This window comes from Leuciscus leuciscus, assembly GCF_965113295.1.
Source record: "Leuciscus leuciscus genome assembly, chromosome: 7".
In the NCBI taxonomy this organism is placed as follows: Eukaryota; Metazoa; Chordata; class Actinopteri; order Cypriniformes; family Leuciscidae; genus Leuciscus; species Leuciscus leuciscus.
This window is the reverse complement of record NC_138731.1, coordinates 45,445,281-45,466,173: the sequence shown is the minus strand read 5'-3', so window position 1 is coordinate 45,466,173 and position 20,893 is coordinate 45,445,281. Positions and strand designations below refer to the sequence as shown.

Genomic DNA, 20,893 nt, shown 5'->3' with positions numbered 1-20,893 from the left:
AACTTGCACTAAACAAAAAAGAGAAATGTTTTAGTTTTAGTTTTAGTTAACGACAATAACCCCGACACAAGAGCCTAAAACATAACTCTTAATAACTTTCATTCAGTGACTAGTTTTTACTTTATTCATAATTTTGCATCCTCTGCAGTTTTCATTTCTTCAGTTCGGAGTGTGTGTGTTGTGCAGTTTTCATGTGTTCAGTGTGGTGTGTGTGTGTGTGTGTGTGTGTTGTGCAGTTTTCATGTGTTCAGTGTGGTGTGTGTGTGTGTGTGTGTGTGTGTGTGTGTGTTGTGATCTCCTCAGCTTCTTCTGTCCTCATGATATATGTGATGTTTTCCTGAAACCCTGCAGTGCCGTCGAAGGTTTTGGCGAAGCCTGAGAATCTGACAGCGACCTTCACTTTCCACGATGGGAACGTGACGGGTCACTTCCGCTGGAGGAGGTCGCGACCCAAGTCTCATCAGCCAATCACAGGCTTCCAGGTCACATGGGCTGCGTTTTCCACGGAGAGCCTCGTCTCCCGGTCTCAGATCCTGCCACCTGTAAGTCCTCTCCACACACACACCGCTCTCCCGTGAAAGCTCACACACACACACACCACTCTCCCGTGAAAGCTCACACACACACACACCGCTCTCCCGTGAAAGCTCACACACACACACACACACACACACACACATAAATGACATGTTCTTGGCCGATGATTTCATTCAAGAGTGTTTCTCATGGAAAATTGGATACATGTTGGAGTCCAAGAGTGTGAAATATGATACACACAGCGCTGGCAGATCTGCTGATGAGTCGAGGCTGCTGTTTAATAACCTCTTAATAACCACATCTCATATCATATCTGGAGGATTAATATACTGAATGTTCACAGTCATATTTGTATAATAAAGTAAAACTAAGGCAAGTATTATTTAATAATAATATAATTTAATAAGTGTATTTAATATTCAAACTTGATATTTTTAAAAAGCTGCACACACATATATATATACATGGATTTCATAAATATGATTTGAACTACATCACCCAGGCCTTAAGGGAAGGTTTATCCTGGAGATGTATTAGAGTTATTAATGTTCATATGGTAAGTATTAGTGTTTTGAGCTCTGACATCATCACCAGATCTTCCTCAACAGACAGTGCTCATATAACACACTCTCACACACTCACGTTATGTTATTAATATTCATGTCCTTCTGCCGAAGCTTTAATTGACTCAGTCGGGCTGAAATGCATCAAACTGATCCCGTCCGGTTTTATTCCCAGAATATTGAGGCCGGTTTGAAGCACGACATCATTATCAGATTGGATTGATTTATGAATGATGTTTATTGTTCACGACGAGTAAATCTGAAGAGCTTCCAGTGAGCTCATAATAACCGGACGACGCCTCGAGTCAGAATCTGGTGTTGGAGGAACTCTACAGGAGCTTCATTCGTGTGCAGTCGTTCCCGAACACCGCTGTAACTCGATTCTTCACTATCATAAAGCAGACGTTTGAGAGGATCGAGAGAGACCAAACCCGTCGCATCTGCTCGTGATCAGGGCTAACGTCTTCTGATTGGCTGACACACTCCTGTCAATCAAACCATCAGTGGGCGTGACTTCATCCAAGACACACCCACATCAAACCGAACACCGCTGTAACTCGTTTCTTCACTATCATAAAGCAGACGTTTGAGAGGATCGAGAGAGACCAAACCCGTCGCATCTGCTCGTGATCAGGGCTAACGTCTTCTGATTGGCTGACACACTCCTGTCAATCAAACCATCAGTGGGCGTGACTTCATCCAAGACACACCCACAACAAACCGAACGATGATGTAACTCGTTTCTGAACTATCACAGTACGATACATCGTTGAAGAAATCCACTAGCGAGTCACGACTGTTTCCCGAAACCGTATTTTTGCAAATTGGTCGTTCAACCACGTTAGTTAATGATGTCACACACGTATGGATTCTGATTAGCTGTTAATGTTTTTTGTTTTTTTATCATTCATCAGCTGGAAAAAAATTATTCTGATTCTGTTGATATTATTTCTGAGTCATTACTGTAAGCTGTGATGTGGACTCTGATATCTAATAGTTTATTATTAAAACCTTACGGTTATCAATATTGATTTACATTTACATTTAGCTGACGCTTTTATCCAAAGCGACTTACAATTGCTATATATGTCAGAGGTCGCACGCCTCTGGAGCAACTAGGGGTTAAGTGTCTTGCTCAGGGACACATTGGTGTCTCACAGTGGATTCGAACCCGGGTCTCTCACACCAAAGGCATGTGTCTTATCCATTGCGCCACTACCACCATATTGATGTGAACATGAATGGGCCTTTATTGTCAATTATGGATGCAGTGTATACATGTATATCGGCTAGCATATCGGGAACGGCTATTAATTATTTTTATAGTAAAAAATATTTTTTATTGGGCTGATAATGACAACATTAAAAAATGTCATTATCATTATCAGCCCAATAAAAAAAAAAAATTATTATAAAAATAATAAATATAGCCGCTATAGACGCGCTCACACACAGTAAATCAGATATTGGCCCGATGTACGATATTAGTACGATACATCATTGAAGAAATCCACTAGCGAGTCACGACTGTTTCCGGAAATCGCAAATTGGTCGTTCAACCATGTTAGTTAATGATGTCACACGCACGTATGGAGTAATATCTACTTTTAATGACTCGGTTTGAGATGGAATTAACGCTAGATGTTTTGCTATACATTACAGATATGACATCTGAGGAATATTTCTCATTGTTCTCAGTTATTTTGCTTTATTTCCAGATTCACTCATAGACTCGTTCTTACACTAGAGCTCGTTCACACATGCGCACTCTTCAGAAACTACACTTTACATCTCTCGACAAACTAAAAGACATAAATGACATTTGTATGTATTGTAAATAAAATATATAGATTGCACTGAATGTCAGCTTGATTATTTTGCAGTCCACGTCATGAAAACTAGAAACTCTTCTTCTAACCACAGGCTGAGATCTGTCATTTGTATTTAATATATATTATTAAATGCGTTGTAAGTTGTATTTTGGACATATCTGTAATTTGAGTTTTAAAAAAATCCTAAAGATATTGTTTGATAAGTGATTGTAGTGCTTGAAAACCAAAAAAAGTAGTGCTTGAAAAGTCCTTGAAAGTTTTTTTATTTGAAAGTCCTTGAAATGTATTTGTACAGTATCTTTACGAACCCTGTTTATAAATAAAGTTTGATTGATTCTTTCATGACTGTATTGTGATATAAACGAAGGATCTGATGTGTTTCAGAGTCAGAACCTCCTGGTGGTGTCGAACCTGCGCCCCGGCACGTTCTACAGGGTGGATGTGCATGTGATCACCTCGACTGGAGAAGGACCCGCGACCAAGAGAGTGTTTCTGACGCCCCGCCGGCCACCGGCTCCGCAGAGTAAGAAAACACACGTCTGGAGTTTAAACAGGACCTGTCATGCATTTCCTCCTTGTAATGTTGCAGTTTGAGCTTTAAAAAGGGAGTTAAAACGCCTCCATTGTAATCTTGAGTTTCTTCCAGGAACGAACACGCCTCAATATTCCTCATTTGTGACCCTGGATCACGCCACCAGTCTCGAGTCGCACGGGTATATCTGTGGCAATATCCAACAATACATTGTATGGGTCAAAATTATAGATTTTTCTTGTATGCCAAAAATCATGAGGATATTCAGTAAAGATCATGTTCAATGAAGATATTTTGTAAATTTCCTACCGTAAATATATAAAACATGTATTTGTGTGAGTGAATGCAGCACAATCGCCAACATAAATGAACAACTTTATAGGAGATTTTCTCAATGTTTCGATTTTTTTGCATCCTCAGATTCCAGATTTACAATAGTTGTATCTCGGCCAAATATTGTCCTATCATAACAAACCACACATCAATGGAAAACGTATTTATTCAGCTTTCAGATGATGTATAACTCTCATGTGACTGGTTTTGTGGTCCAGGGACACATTTAACCCTTCCGCACGTACGATCACACCGGTGTGACGGGAGCGCTCAGTGCATCACGTGATCTAAATTCAAACGTGCTTTTGCGCGTCGTCTGGCGCTCAGTGCTCGTCATATATCACCACTATTCAGTGTTTTCAACCACACAAGGTTTATTTCAGGTTTCAGACATTTAAATGAACATAAGAAAAACAATACATTTAGAGTTTGTAAAATACACACTGATATCTATGGAAGCGGCAATAATAATCCTTTCCATTATAATTAGACGACACGTTTTATTCATATCAGATACACATTGTGTAAGTAGCTTTAAAGTTTACTCTATTCTTCCCCCAGTTCACCGGCCAGTTCTATGTATTTCAGGAGAAGAGGATGAACTGGCGTGTTGTAAATCCAACAGATCCGATTCTCTGAAACAAACTAGCATGGCGGCGCCGTCGCGCATATAGCCCAACTAACGCCATCGTTATAAAGGTGTTTAAACAACAAAACACGTCCACTTGTACATATTTGACAATCGGAATATCAGATCATTCATGCCATAGCTAACACATTTATGAATATTTTATTTTAAAAAAGGAAATAAAAGCAGATCATCATTCATTCAGCGCTGTTGTGGTTGCGGTGTGTCACGTGACAAGCAATGACGCGTCACCATGGAAACAATAAAGTGATACGTTCTGAATAACGGTCGCCTTGAAAAACTCACGTCAGCAAGAATATTTTAAACTTACGTGTGAAAAGGTTAAATAATGAATACGCAGAATAAAGGGGCGGGGCCTGGTTGAGTTAGTTAGTAGTGTGTTAAACTGGCGGTAATGGTAAGGGGCGGGGCATTTCCCAAACACACTCGAAGCGCTCAACCAATCACAACACACTGATCCAGCCGACCAATCAGAGCAGAGCAGGCTCTCAGAAAGGCGGGGTTTAATGATACTGAATCTTTGAACGAACCGTTTTCAGACTCTTGGAGAAATGAGGTGATGTGCAATGGATATTATGATAAAATTGAAGTATTTTTTACCTTGGATGCATGTAAATCTTTTGTAGGAGACTTAAAAATAGCACAAATGGGGTACTTTAAGTGAGTTCAATTCTTTTTTCATATATGAATCCTTTGCATTCATGATATTTAGGATGCAGAGATGTTTTCACATGTAACCAAGATGTGTGTTTGCTCCTCACAGAAGCACAACTTCATCAGCATCATCATCAGAAGTCTTCAGTGGAGAAACACTGAACCGGTCAGAACACGAAACACAACGTGCAGCTAATCGCAGTTTCCTTCAGACGCCCCGAACGCTAGCCTTCATTCTCTCTCTCAAGATCCACGCTTTTCAGTGCAACAACACTGATGAAGAAATCACCCCAAACTCTCGTGCTGTAGAACACCGTTTCATGTGTGCGTTCACACTCAAGTTAACAGCGATGTTGTGTTCCTAGGGATTTGTCCAGACTCTATGAAATCGAGTTAAATTGAAATGGAAGAATGGGCTGTGGAGAAACGTTTGTGTGTAATCAAAGAAAGTTCATGATTATCTGAGATCAGATCAGATGATGCATGTCAGTATTTCCCAAACTCATATCTTTATTCAGCTCTTTTCCACTTCCAAGCATCACAGATCGTTTGCGTGATTAAATAATGACTGGATTTTTGGTTGAACTGTTCCTTTAATAGGGTGTGAAATCCATCTTTGATGCCTTTTATTATTACGTTAGAAATTTTCCATTACAGATTAACAGAGAGTGTTTTGTTTATTAATGAAATTATTACTTATGCGTGTTTTTTTGATGGAATGATGTAAACTATATATGTTCTCGGCTGTAGAGATATTTGTTGCAGCAGTCAGTGAATGTTGATGTTGATATTTATTTATGTGTGTATTGCAACACTTAATTTGTATGTGTGTGTATGTGTGTATTTTCCCCCCCATGTATTAGCAAGTCAGTGTTTTATAAAATACAACTTCTTGTAAAGACATAATGTAAGGAATTGTACATATAGTCATATGTTCCATTATTTCCATAGAACCTGTACATACTTTTAAGTAATAAAATAGTTCCTCTACTCCTTCAGCTCATCTGTAGTCCTGTGTAACACATTTCGTGAGCTTAGAATTATAAGGTTCTATCTCCGTTTAGGGTAGTTCCGAGATATTGAGCATCAAAGTTTTAAAATCCCAGCTGGCAATGGAGAGATGGAACCTTTTTATTTGATTAATAACTACTAACAAAATATTTTTTTACAAAAATAACACCACACAGGCATTAATAAACACCTAATGGATCAGATTTTGTCAAAAACTCAATTTGACCAAAAGTGGAGATAGAACCTTATAATTCTAAGCTCACGATTTGCTGTCAGTGACTTAACATTACCTCAGATCTGTGGGAAAAAAAGAAAGAAATGCATCACTGACTGAAATAAATACATATCAAACAGAAATACGTACTGCTTGACTTCCTTTAACTAATAATTCAACCATAAATGTGTACAATTAAAATAAGTAATCTTAAAATAAAAACAAAAGAACAAAAAAATAATTATTTAATTGTTTTTGCATGTCATGTGACCGTTAATGGACATGATGTCAGGGGCACTTTTATTTTTTATTATTTTACGTCAGGGTTTAAGAATCGCTGTTTTAACTATTGAAGTTTGAACCATTTATTATTTTTTAATATGGTGTCACAATAATATGTTTTCACGAATTGCAAGACGCAATCGTTTTATTTTATTTATTACTCGCTCTAGACTACTCGCGGGGTGTTTTTCTTGTTTTTCGCGTCACTCGCGAATAAAAACATCCCGCGAAAAGGAGTGTGTCGTCATCATCAACATCAACACAATTTCTTTCTGCCATAGTTTTTCCGTCATGTCTGGAATAAATGATATTGCTGCTCTGTACTTGTTGTGAAAGTCCCAAATATGGAGGAAAGCCAAACGCCGACGTGTCTGGGTTCACAATAATTAGCTCCTCCATTTTCGACAACAGTCTAGTAACCGGACGTATCAATGAGCTCTTCGTTGATTGGCTTGCGCAACTAAGCGTCATGCGAATTTTCCTCTCGAGTTGAAATTTTTCAACTTGCGCGGAAGACGCGGTTGATGCGATTATCGAGCATTCGCGGCAAACGCGTCGCCCAATTCGCGTCATTCGCGTCTTTGCATTGTCTTTGTATGTAATCAACTCGCGAAAATAATTAAATTCGCGTTTGGTGTGAACACGCCATTAGTCGTAATTACGGTGATCTGACGTGAACGCGTAGCGTAATGTGTTCATCGCTGGGGATTTTAAGGTAAGGTTGGCGATTTTTCATTTTTGTTATTCTGGTTGAAACTCTCTTCACATCCTGATAGCAATCAATAATAGAAGTGATTTAAATATTAAAACATGAATCTTCTATGGAAGTCTCAGGACCAAAATATTTTCAATAGTATCGGTCCAAAATGCAAAGATATGATGTCCTACAACATGGCTGGCTGTCTGTCAACATGTGTATTTCCATGCACACATCATCAGCGCGTTTGATAAGTTTATGCAGAGTTGTAGACAGAGTCACTGAACACAGCAAACAAACAAAGAGTTTATAGGCTATGTTTACTCCATAACCGTAAATACAAGATGCAACCCGTGACTTTATGTTCACGTCCTCACATTGGATTTATGCGTTTCTCTGTCCAGATGAACACAGATGAATCTGCAGAAGTCAGGCGGGACAACTAGAGCTCTGTAAGTTGTTTACCTTGGTAAAGTTATGTGCTTTGAGACATGAGGTCATTTAATCAATCTGCCTACTTGCAGTACGCCCTTAAAATATTGACTCTATTTGTGAAGAAAAAGGAGTAGGCAAGCTTTGGGACAAAGTACTTCATCTTTAATGGTCCGCATGACCTTTAAACAGCACTGTCAATCATCTTCTCACTGTTATAATCCTGTGACCTTCTGTCCCTGCTCTCCTCCATCACTGATGTTCTTCTTTCACTGTGTTTATGTGCAGGTCTATATGTCACAATCATTAGTTCCTGACGGTCCATCATCAGATTTCAAGTCTCCTTCATTTATACAGCGCTTGAACAAGACTGTTTCAAAGCAGCTTTACAGTGATAACAGGAGATTACAGTAACAGAGATTGTTTAGGCTTTACAGCAGATCTAGGATAAAGTTACTGTCCAGATAAAGTTAGTTTTGATTGATTCACTTCCGTTGTAAAGATCATTAGTTATTAACGTAGCGGCCGCTAACACAACACCGTTCTCACAGAAAACCCTTAATGCGCTCCGGCTCATGTGCACAACAACAGTGTTTAGTGGTTTGAGAACACAAACCTTGAAATAGGTTCTAAGGTGCAAACGTTAAAACGTTATCATCTCCGCGTAAACTTAAAAAACGCAAACCTGTGAGAACGCTGACGGCGTGCACATGCGTATTACGTGTTTAGTCTATATGTATGCGCGTTTCAGTATGTGCGCAGGCGTGTGTAGTCTTTCTTTACAAGTTGACCTCAACAAATTACTCGTCTGGCCTTAAAAATTCATCAAAAAGTCCAGCTCTGGTTTCTTTCTTTCAGGGTCAAAACCACAACCTTTTTATTCAGCCCTGCTTTCAATCAAATGCTTTTCTGATGCCCTTCAAACCTTCTTACAACAACAAAGGACAGTGGCGATCAACAGTCATGAACCTCTGAAAAGATGCAGAGAGAGAAAATCTAATAATAATTCTTTCCGTTGCGTATGATCAATGATTTCCATGCAGACGTGTTCAGATGCTCAGGGTTTTCCTCATTCCTCACTGCATGATGTGAGTGTTTCGGATTCCTCCTGTTTTGATCCTGACAGCATCTCACGTGTCTCGTCTTCTCCTCTGAAGCCGTTCTGGAGATTAACACAGTCTCTCATGAGACCTTCACGGCACGCATGTGATTCACATTCTTTTCTGCGCTGCTCAAAGGCCCCCTGAAATCTAAATGTATTTACTTATTTCTGTTAATTTAAATGTTTAGTGTTTTGAATTTTTTGTTTCATCATCAATCCAATTTTTCTGCATCCCACAATGTCCCATTTTAAACCATCTTTAAACCAACCAATTTGAAACATTTTAATTTCTATATTGGCACCTCTTCGAAATGGATCAGTAAATGAACGAACCGCATGTCGATGTTCCCACACTCTTAGAAATAAAGGTTCTTTATTGGCATCGATGGTTCCATGCAGAACCTTTATCTTTAGATTATTAATGTTCTTCACACACACACAAGAACGGTTCTTTTACTGAAAGGTTCTTCCAGGAACCAGCAATGGTTCTTCTATGGCATCACTTTGAAATCCCAGTTTATTTCCAGGAGTGTATTGGCGAATCCTTCTCTTTCCCGTCGTGTCCCTCATTATATCCCAGACTGGCAGGAGAGCTCGTGACCGAGTGCTCAGGGCTCTGGGTGTTTCTGCTTAAACTCTGAGAACATGAAAGACTGTTTCGTCTACATGTAATGAAGAACAGAGAACATGTGCCACGCAACAAACCATGCGTAGGTAGACAACACCACGATCAGGGGAAGATTACCCTGGTGAACAGGGTAAAAAAGGAACTAATACTGCAGAAATCAACTTACACAGCTGGTTGATTACATTAAGAATTGCAAACACAAATTTGTAATTTTTTGTATTACAAGTTTTCTGAAAAAAATTTTAGACTGAAAAAACAATGTTTTTAATTTTTAAAAATTGCTACTTTATCGGAATTATACGAAACTCTGTGACTTTTGTGGCAGTCGCTATGTGACCACAAAACAATATTGTGGACTGGATTCGAAAAAAGCAAAATGGTCGTTAACAAATTGTTGTTTTTTAGGTCAGAAACAAGAGCCATAGGAAATGAATGGGAAATATGAAGAATATGAAAAAAGAGGGCAATTTTTTGGGGAATACAATCTAGAATAAAGCGCACAGAAGTGAAGGGGCGACACGTAAATATCAAAAGTGCAAAATATATACATTTAAACCTTGATAAAACAGAGTCTTTGAGAAGGTCTAAATATACATCCAAATCCACAACCTAATAAAAGTAAATTATGATTTCTAAAAACAACTACAGAATTTAGTGCCAATACAGATGTTTTGTTATTTTAGACTAGGATTTTAAAGGCATTGTCTCTATTTTAACATGAAATACAGTTTAAATCGAAAAATAATATTTTTCAACGGGGAAAAGATTGTTCATAATTATGAATAAATATGAATTAGTAACATAAGATTTTCTCAAAATACATGATTAAAAATAAAAATGACTAAAATGACTGATATTACTGAAAATTAAAAAAGTGTTTGGTCACTTTTGACCACGAACACTGAACAACACAAATGTGTCTCCCAAAATGAGCAATTCCAGAGGGTTAATAACTATGCAAATGAGGAATAATATAATTCAATGTGCACTAATTTGTATACATTTCCAGAAGCGAAATCTTTAATGTTGGATACAGCCAGGTTCAGAATTCTTCAAACTCACTGCTTTTATAGGTGTGGACTGACATTTAAATCTACATGTATGCAAATAGATTAAGTGCTATAAAATAAACACTTAAAACATGTATTTTGGATGTTTTATTAACAGCCCAGAATCTCAAAATTGAGCAGTGTGAGAAAAAACTATGTTTTTGCCTTAAAACAAACTTCTTCCACTTGTCATTTATTCCACTTTTGCGGTTGCTGTTTATTCAATGTGTTGTGCATTCATCTCAAACTGGTGTGGGTGTGCAGGTGTTTGAGTATAAAGCACACACACACACATTTCTCTCACTGCTGTGTGTTTAAGGCCGGCCAGAAAGGCGTTATTCTCTGAAGTATCGTTTGAGAAGTATGAAATATATACATGATGAAACACTCCTAATGACTTTAGCAGCATCACTCATAATGTCATCGCCGCAGCTGTAGTGCAGATATTCATATTCATCACCAGCCGTAATTATTTACTCGATGAAAAATACCTTCCTGGCAACACGAAACCCGGAGACAGACTCCACTGAGCTGTGAGTCAAAGCGTGAAGGGGTTTGTGAAACAAATCAGACTCGCTGACAGTAAGAGTCGCTCGGAGATTAACCAGGAGAAGCGACACACACTTCAGCTGAAGTCATCTGTTATCTGACGTGTGTTTTCTCATGACCTGTCAGATATCCGGCTTCACTGTCCAGAAGAATAGATTTTTTTCGGATTATTAATAGTAATAAATATAGAAACTTATTTCTGCCACGCAATAGAAAACGTAAAAAATTGCGACTTTTTAATCTCACCATTCTGACTTTTTTCTCAAATTTTTCATAATTGCAAGAATAAACTCAGAATTGTGAGTTTTAAAAAGGCAAAGACAAAATGCGAAATTGCTCGCATTTGTGAGGAAAAAAACCCCTGAATTATGAGATATAAAAAATTGCAATTTAGTTTTTTGATATTATTATTTTGTGGCGGAAACAATAAATACAGAATTGCGAGTTGTAAAAAAAAATTTCCAAGAAAAAAGGCCAAAATTGCGAGATTTAAAACTTGCGATTTTGAAACATAAAGTCGCAAATTGCAAGAAAAAAAGTCAGAATTGTGAGATTTAAAAAAACCCCCAATTATTTTGTTTAATATTTTTTATTCCATGGCGGAAACAATAAAAACAGAATTGAAGTTGTAAACTCAGAATTTAAAGACTAAAGAAAAAATTGTGAGATTTATAATATCATTTTAAACATATAAACTCGCGATTGTGAGAAAAAACATGAATTGAGAATTGACAGATTAAAAAAAAGTTTTTTGCACAAAAAAACAAACAGAATTGCGAGTTTTAAACGAAAAATTTCAAGAAAAAAAGGCAAAATTGCGAAATTGAAAAAAAACGCAATTATTTCTTTTATAATTGCGTGGCGGAAACAATAAATACAGAAGTGAAGTTGTAAACTAAGAATTCCAAGAAATGTAAACTAAGAATTCCAAGAAAAAAAGGCAAAATTGTGAGTATTTAAAACTTGCTATTTTGAAACATAAACTCGCAATTGCGAGAAAAAAAAGTCAGAATTGTGAGATAGTAAAAAAATCGCAATTATTTTAAAATATTTTTTATTCCATGCGGAAACAATAAAACCAGAATTGAAGTTTTCCAAGACAAAAGGCAAAATTGCTCAATTTATTATATAATTTTGACATATAAACGTGAGAAAAAAGTCCGAAATATGAGATAAAAAGTCACAGTTTTTTTTTTTTTTTTTTTTTTTTTTTTATTCCTTGACGAAACAAGCTTCCATAACTCAATTTAATGTATTGAACATTGGTGTTTTTTAATCATATTGCTTTTGCCACTGTTTTAAAAAGCAATAAGCAGCTTGCGTCTGTAGGTTACAGTGATTTTACCGCGGTTAATCTCACAGCCTCCAGTGGCTCGTTGCTTTAATTAGCACCTTCTTTCTGTGTGTGTGTTTCTTTTACTCTGTCACACTGGAGATTCCTAGAAAGGCTGTCGAATGGTGACTCTGGGTCTTTGGGGTCATTTGTGGCAAATCAAAACAGCTTACATTTGATGCAGCCTTTTGAACCCTCCAGGGCAAAGGTCAGAGGTCAAGAAGGCCTCCACTGAAATCCCTGCTTGTGTTTGAAGAGCGTCTCCTGAGACGCCATTATCCGAATCTCTTCATCCGAGGAAAAACATCCTCTCGCATTTGAAATTACTGCAGATATGTAAACTGTTCACGCTTGTTAGAGGCCAGAAAAGTTCTCTCCAAAAAATTAAGTTTGATCATTTATCAACTCATGTTGTTCTTAAAAAGAAGCAGAATATCCCAGATTTTGCTGTGCATGCAATGAAAGTAAGTATCCATATGACTCTTTGTTTTATTTGTTATAATAACACAATGTAACATGACAGATTGAGAGATACTTTATGGCCAGCCTGTCAAAGAAAGAAATTATGAACACATGTATAACCAAATATTAAAAATGTATTATGTTGTCGTTATTGTTTGCTTTTTCCTCTTAGCTTTTTGTTTTTCTTTGCCTTTTTTGGCACATAATTTTGTCAGATAAATACCTTAACCAAGTTTAGTGTTTCGTTCTTCCCTCATATTTAAGATAAAAAAAAATCAAATGTTTTCCTCATATTGTGATGGTTTAATTGAACGTATAGGGTCAATAAAAACAAACATCCCCTCCGGACATCACTTTATGCCCCTACTATATAAAAAAAAAAAAAAAAAAAAAAAAAAACTTGACCACTAAAAATGACAAAAAACAAAATGACTTAACTACCATGAATGCAAACCGCAGCTGAAACACTCTCATACACTTCTCCTTTTGTTTCCCACAGAAGAAAGAAAGTTTTTGGAAACTGATGCAAAATATCAGTAATGAACTGTAAGTTGCTTTAATGTGGCTGGTTTTCCTCCATCATAAATGAGTGTCTCAGAGCATAAGACGAAACTCAGTAAACGCTGTCATGTTCTCTAGCGTTCGGATGCTGGTGTTCGGGAACTCAATCATGTGAGACGCTTCTGGAGGGAATTACACCAACAAAAAAAAAAAAAAAAACAGATCCTGGGTCAGCAACCCAGTGTTTGGGTAGTAGTGTTACCCAGATCCTGGGTCAGACGTAACAACCCAGTGTTTGAGTAGTTTTTGTGTTACCCAGATCCTGGGTCAGACGTAACAACCCAGTGTTTGGGTAGTTTCTGTGTTACCCAGATCCTGGGTCAGACGTAACAACCCAGTGTTAGTTTCTGTGTTACCCAGATCTTGGGTCAGACTTAGCAACCCAGTGTTTGGGTAGTTTCTGTGTAACCCAGATCCTGGGTCAGACGTAGCAACCAAGTGTTTGAGTAGTTTCTCTGTTACCCAGATCCTGGGTCAGACGTAACAACCCAGTGTTTGGGTAGTTTCTGTGTAACCCAGATCCTGGGTCAGACGTAGCAACCCAGTGTTTGGGTAGTTTCTGTGTTACCCAGATCCTGGGTCAGACATAGAAACCCAGTGTTTGGGTAGTTTTTGTGTAACCCAGATCCTGGGTCAGACGTAACAACCCAGTGTTTGGGTAGTTTTTGTGTAACCCAGATCCTGGGTCAGATGTAACAACCCAGTGTTTGAGTAGTTTCTGTGTTACCCAGATCCTGGGTCAGACGTAACAACCCAGTGTTTGAGTAGTTTCTGTGTTACCCAGATCTTGGGTCAGACTTAGCAACCCAGTGTTTGGGTAGTTTCTGTGTAACCCAGATCCTGGGTCAGACGTAACAACCCAGTGTTTGAGTAGAGTAGTTTCTCTGTTGCCCAGATCCTGGGTCAGACGTAACAACCCAGTGTTTGCGTAGTTTTTGTGTAGCCCAGATCCTGGGTCAGACGTAACAACCCAGTGTTTGGGTAGTTTTTGTGTTACCCCGATCCTGGGTCAGACGTAACAACCCAGTGTTTGAGTAGTTTCTGTGTTACCCAGATCCTGGGTCAGACGTAACAACCCAGTGTTTGAGTAGTTTTTGTGTTACACATCCTGGGTCAGACGTAACAACCCAATGTTTGGGTAGTGTTTGTGTAACCCAGATCCTGGGTCAGACGTAGCAACCCAGTGTTTGGGTAGTTTTTGTGTTACCCAGATCCTGGGTCAGACGTAACAACCCAGTGTTTGGGTAGTTTTTGTGTTACTCCGATCCTGGGTCAGACGTAGCAACCCAGTGTTTGGGTAGTTTTTGTGTAACCCAGATCCTGGGTCAGATGTAACAACCCAGTATTTGGGTAGTTTTTGTGTAACCCAGATCCAGGGTCAGACGTAGCAACCCAGTGTTTGAGTAGTTTTTGTGTTACCCAGATCCTGAGTCAGATGTAACAACCCAGTGTTTGGGTAGTTTTTGTGTAACCCAGATCCTGGGTCAGACGTAGGAACCCAGTGTTTGAGTAGTTTCTGTGTTACCCAGATCCTGGGTCAGACGTAGCATCCCAGTGTTTGAATAGTTTCTGTGTTACCCAGATCCTGGGTCAGACGTAACAACCCAGTGTTTGGGTAGTTTTTGTGTTACACAGATCGTGGGTTGGACGTAACAACCCAGTGTTTGGGTAGTTTTTGTGTAACCCAGATCCTGGGTCAGACGTAACAACCCAGTGTTAGGGTAGTTTTTGTGTAACCCAGATCCTGGGTCAGACGTAACAACCCAGTGTTTGGGTAGTTTTTGTGTTACCCAGATCCTGGGTCAGATGTAACAACTCAGTGTTTGGGTACTTTCTGTGTTACCTAGATCCTGGGTCAGACGTAACAACCCAGTGTTTGAGTAGTTTTTGTGTTACCCAGATCCTGGGTCAGACGTAACAACCCAGTGTTTGACTAGTTTCTGTGTTACCCAGATCCTGGGTCAGACGTAGCAACCCAGTGTTTGAGTAGTTTCTGTGTTACCCAGATCCTGGGTCAGACGTAACAACCCAGTGTTTGAGTAGTTTCTGTGTTACCCAGATCCTGGGTCAGATGTAACAACCCAGTGTTTGAGTAGTTTCTGTGTTACCCAGATCCTGGGTCAGACGTAACAACCCAGTGTTTGAGTAGTTTCTGTGTTACCCAGATCCTGGGTCAGACGTAACAACCCAGTGTTTGAGTAGTTTTTGTGTTACCCAGATCCTGGGTCAGACGTAACAACCCAGTGTTTGAGTAGTTTCTGTGTTACCCAGATCCTGGGTCAGACGTAACAACCCAGTGTTTGAGTAGTTTCTGTGTTACACAGATCCTGGGTCAGACGTAACAACCCAGTGTTTGAGTAGTTTTTGTGTTACCCCGATCCTGGGTCAGACGTAACAACCCAGTGTTTGAGTAGTTTCTGTGTTACCCAGATCCTGGGTCAGACGTAACAACCCAGTGTTTGAGTAGTTTCTGTGTTACCCAGATCCTGGGTCAGACGTAACAACCCAGTGTTTGAGTAGTTTCTGTGTTACACAGATCCTGGGTCAGACGTAACAACCCAGTGTTTGAGTAGTTTTTGTGTTACCCCGATCCTGGGTCAGACGTAACAACCCAGTGTTTGAGTAGTTTTTGTGTTACCCAGATCCTGGATCAGACGTAACAACCCAGTGTTTGGGTAGTTTTTACGGTGGAAATGGGACAACAGAGACTGGTCCATTACATTTCAATTACTTCTAAATGTTTAATTTTTACTTCTAATATTTTTTAAACGAGCTTAAATGTATGCAATATGTATTCAAAACTATGTAAAATATGCTATACTGTAAAATATGATAGAAAAAAAAGGAATTATCATGCAAACCAGTGGTTGAGTGGAGTATTAAAAAAAAAAGTTTAGATGATTTAAGTTAATCTGTAAACAATAATTGAAGTATGAAGTAAAAATAAATAAATAAATGAATCAACCCATTATGCTGGGTTAAATTACCCAGCCCTTGGGTTGTTTTTAACCCAGTGTTTTTTTTAAGGTGTTGATGGAAACTATTGTATAATTGTAAAGCCGTGGAGTTGTTCTTCAGTTCTTCACATGTTAGGATGTTAGGAACATATCCAGAAGAATCGGCTCGTTTCGAGTTGCACAGATGCTCTGTAATCACGGATCTGGATGGTCTACGGCGCAGGTCAAAGGTCGTCTTATATCCGAGTCCTGCTTCTGGTACAAGGAGCCGGTCGCGGGGGTCGAGTTCTGCTCAGATTTAATCAACTCTGTCACGCAGGCTTTTCCCCTTCGTTCTGTGAATTAGAAAACTGCTTAAATAAGACAAGCTGGAGAAATGCTCTCCGAGAAACGTCTGACCTGTGCGTCTTTGAAATCTCTGAATGTTTCAGCATGTGGATGAAGAAATACGCCACGCTACATGTTATCCAGCAGTGCTATTTTACATTTGATTACAGTTTTATTACAGTTAACACTTTACAATAAGGTTCATGTGTTAGCATTAGTTGATGTATTAACTAACATTAACTAATAATGAGCAATACATTTGTTACAGTATTTATTCATCTTTGTTAATGTTAGTTGATACAAATACAGCTGTTCATTGTTTGTTCATGTTCACATGCATTAACTAATGTTAACAAATACAACTTTTGATGTCCATAATGTATTAGTAAATTAACTAAGATTAATAAATGCTGTAGAAGTATTGTTCATTTATAGTTCGTGTTAACTAATGAAACCTTATTGTAAAGTGTTGCTGTTTTATTAATGAGCTTTTATTTTTATATTTTGAGTTTTTATGTGCTTCAGCTTAAAATCATTTCAATTTATTGCCAATGAAACTTTTCAAATTTTTATTTTTGTTTTAAGTTTTTCAACTAATATTTATATATATATTAATAATATTTATTAATATATAATAATACATATTAAATATATTAATATACACTACTTTTCAAATGTTTTAGATCTGTAAGTAAAAAAAAAAAAAAAGTCTCTTCTGCTCACCAAAGCTGCATTTATTGGATCAAAAATACAGTAAAAATTGTGAAATATTATTATAATGTAAATCAGCTGTTCTCTATGTGAATATATATAGTAAAGTGTAATTTATTCCTGTGATCAAACCTGAATTTTCAGCATCATTACTCCAGTCTTCAGTGTCACATGATCCTTCACAAATCATTCTAATGTGATTTATGATTATTATCAGTGTGGAAAACATTTTATTTTTTAGGATTCTTTGATGAATAGAAAGTTCAAAAGTACAGCATTTATTTGAAAGACAATGTTTTGTAACATTATAAACTACCGTTCAAAAGTTATGGCTCAGTTTCTTTTTAAATAAAGAAATTAATACTTTTATTCAGCAAGGAAGCATTAAACTGATCAGAAGTGTATATTTATAAGTGTATATTTAATCGATTAATCGAACTTGTAGGGTCATTGAAAACAACATTTGATAAATAAATATATAGATAGATAGATAGATAGATAGATAGATAGATAGAGAGAGAGAGAGAGAGAGAGAGGTGATATATATATATATATATATATATATATATATATATATATATATAGATAGATATAGAGAGATAGATATAGAGAGATAGATAGATATAGATAGATAGATACAGTATAGATAGATAGAGAGACAGATAGAGATAGATAGATAGATAGATAGATAGATAGATAGATAGATAGATATACACTCACCTAAAGGATTATTAGGAACACCTGTTCAATTTCTCATTAATGCAATTATCTAATCAACCAATCACATGGCAGTTGCTTCAATGCATTTAGGGGTGTGGTCCTGGTCAAGACAATCTCCTGAACTCCAAACTGAATGTCAGAATGGGAAAGAAAGGTGATTTAAGCAATTTTGAGCGTGGCATGGTTGTTGGTGCCAGACGGGCCGGTCTGAGTATTTCACAATCTGCTCAGTTACTGAGATTTTCATGCACAACCATTTCTAGGGTTTACCCAAAGAATGGTGTGAAAAGGGAAAAACATCCAGTATGCGGCAGTCCTGTGGGCGAAAATGCCTTGTTGATGCTTGAGGTCAGAGGAGAATGGGCCGACTGATTCAAGCTGATAGAAGAGCAACTTTTACTGAAATAACCACTCGTTACAACCGAGGAATGCAGCAAAGCATCTGTGAAGCCACAACACGCACAACCTTGAGGCGGATGGGTTACAACAGCAGAAGACCCCACCGGGTACCACTCATCTCCACTACAAATAGGAAAAAGAGGCTACAATTTGCACGAGCTCACCAAAATTGGACAGTTGAAGACTGGAAAAATGATGGATGTGCATCCCACAAATCTCCATCAACTGCAAGATGCTATCCTATCAATATGGGCCAACATTTCTAAAGAATGCTTTCAGCACCTTGTTGAATCAATGCCACATAGAATGAAGGCAGTTCTGAAGGCGAAAGGGGGTCAAACACAGTATTAGTATGGTGTTCCTAATAATCCTTTAGGTGAGTGTAGATAGAGAGATAGATATAGATAGATATAGATAGATAGAGATAGAGAGATAGATAGATAGATAGATAGATAGATAGATAGATAGGTACTCTTCAACTGTGAGTGATAGAATCTAAAACAAAAATCCAGAAAATCACAAATTATGATTTTGGGCATTGAGCATTTTATTGCATGACATAAGTATTTGATACATCAGAAAAGCAGAACTTAATATTTGGTACAGAAACCTTTGTTTGCAATTACAGAGAACATACGTTTCCTGTAGTTCTTGACCAGGTTTGCACACACTGCAGGGCTTCTGGCCCACTCCTCCATACAGACCTTCTCCAGATCCTTCAGGTTTCGGGGCTGTCGCTGGGCAATACGGACTTTCAGCTCCCTCCAAAGATTTTCTATTGGGTTCAGGTCTGGAGACTGGCTAGGCCACTCCAGGACCTTGAGATGCTTCTTACGGAGCCTCTCCTTAGTTGCCCTGGCTGTGTGTTTCGGGTTGTTGTCATGCTGGAAGACCCAGCCACGACCCATCTTCAATGCTCTTACTGAGGGAAGATCTGACGATACATGGCCCCATCCATCCTCCCCTCAATACGGTGCAGTCGTCCTGTCCCCTTTGCAGTAAAGCATCCCCAAAGAATGATGTTTCCACCTCCATGCTTCACGGTTGGGATGGTGTTCTTGGGGTTGTACTCATCCTTCTTCTTCCTCCAAACACGGCGAGTGGAGTTTAGACCAAAAGCTCTATTTTTGTCTCGTCAGACCACATGACCTTCTCCCATTCCTCCTCTGGATCATCCAGATGGTCATTGGCAAACTTCAGACGGGCCTGGACATGCGCTGGCTTGAGCAGGGGGACCTTGCGTGCGCTGCAGGATTTTAATCCATGACTGCGTAGTGTGTTACTAATGGTTTTCTTTGAGACTGTGGTCCCAGCTCTCTTCAGGTCATTGACCAGGTCCTGCCGTGTAGTTCTGGGCTGATCCCTCACCTTCCTCATGATCATTGATGCCCCACGAGGTGAGATCTTGCATGATGCCCCAGACCGAGGGAGAATGACCGTCATCTTGAACTTCTTCCATTTTCGAATAATTGCGCCAACAGTTGTTGCCTTCTCACCAAGCTGCTTGCCTATTGTCCTGTAGCCCATCCCAGCCTTGTGCAGGTCTACAGTTTTATCCCTGATGTCCTTACACAGCTCTCTGGTCTTGGCCATTGTGGAGAGGTTGGAGTCTGTTTGATTGAGTGTGTGGACAGGTGTCTTTTATACAGGTAACGAGTTCAAACAGGTGCAGTTAATACAGGTAATGAGTGGAGAACAGGAGGGCTTCTTAAAGAAAAACTAACAGGTCTATGAGAGCCGGAATTCTTACTGGTTGGTAGGTGATCAAATACTTATGTCATGCAATAAAATGCAAATTAATTATTTAAAAATCATACAATGTGATTTTCTGGATTTTTGTTTTAGATTCCGTCTCTCACAGTTGAAGAGTACCTATGATAAAAATTACAGATCTCTACATGCTTTGTAAGTGGGAAAACCTGCAAAATCGGCAGTGTATCAAATACTTGTTCTCCCCACTGTAGATAGATAGATAGATAGATAGATAGATAGATAGATAGATAGATAGATAGAGAGTGTGAGAGTGTGAGAGAGAGAGAGAGAGAGACATCAAACTCAGAATTACAACTTGTAAACTGGTGATTTTTATGAAAGCTCTGACTTCGATATGTCATATATAGTATAGCCATTGTTTGCTTGTGAACATTCGTTGTTCTTTGTCGTTTTACAAGATAAATAGAGGTAAATGACTGACGTGATTAATTATTTTTGCATCATGATCTGAGGATCTAGAGTACACGGATCCATTTGGTTATGATGAGTTTTTGGCATTTTGCATCAGCCTTTAATGTGATTCATCCCATCAGAATGTTGCCTTGAGATGTTTTAATTGCAGGTCAGATTATTTCCATGTCGGTTT

The 20,893-nt window shown here is 38.4% G+C and overlaps 1 protein-coding gene and 1 long non-coding RNA gene across 2 annotated transcripts in view; one reads left to right on the top strand and one right to left on the bottom strand.

Moving 5' to 3' along the window:
• Positions 1-6,098, top strand: part of anos1 (anosmin 1) — a 72,808-nt gene extending 66,710 nt beyond the window's left edge. Inside the window, exons 12-14 of the mRNA XM_082174693.1 lie at positions 352-542; positions 3,317-3,455; positions 5,210-6,098. Of these exons, the coding sequence (XP_082030819.1) occupies positions 352-542; positions 3,317-3,455; positions 5,210-5,262 (383 nt within the window). The 3' untranslated portion in view covers positions 5,263-6,098. The remainder of the gene's footprint in view (positions 1-351; positions 543-3,316; positions 3,456-5,209) is intronic.
• LOC309502452 overlaps positions 1-20,893 on the bottom strand; it is a 143,089-nt gene that overhangs the window by 9,402 nt on the left and 112,794 nt on the right. The window lies entirely within an intron of this gene.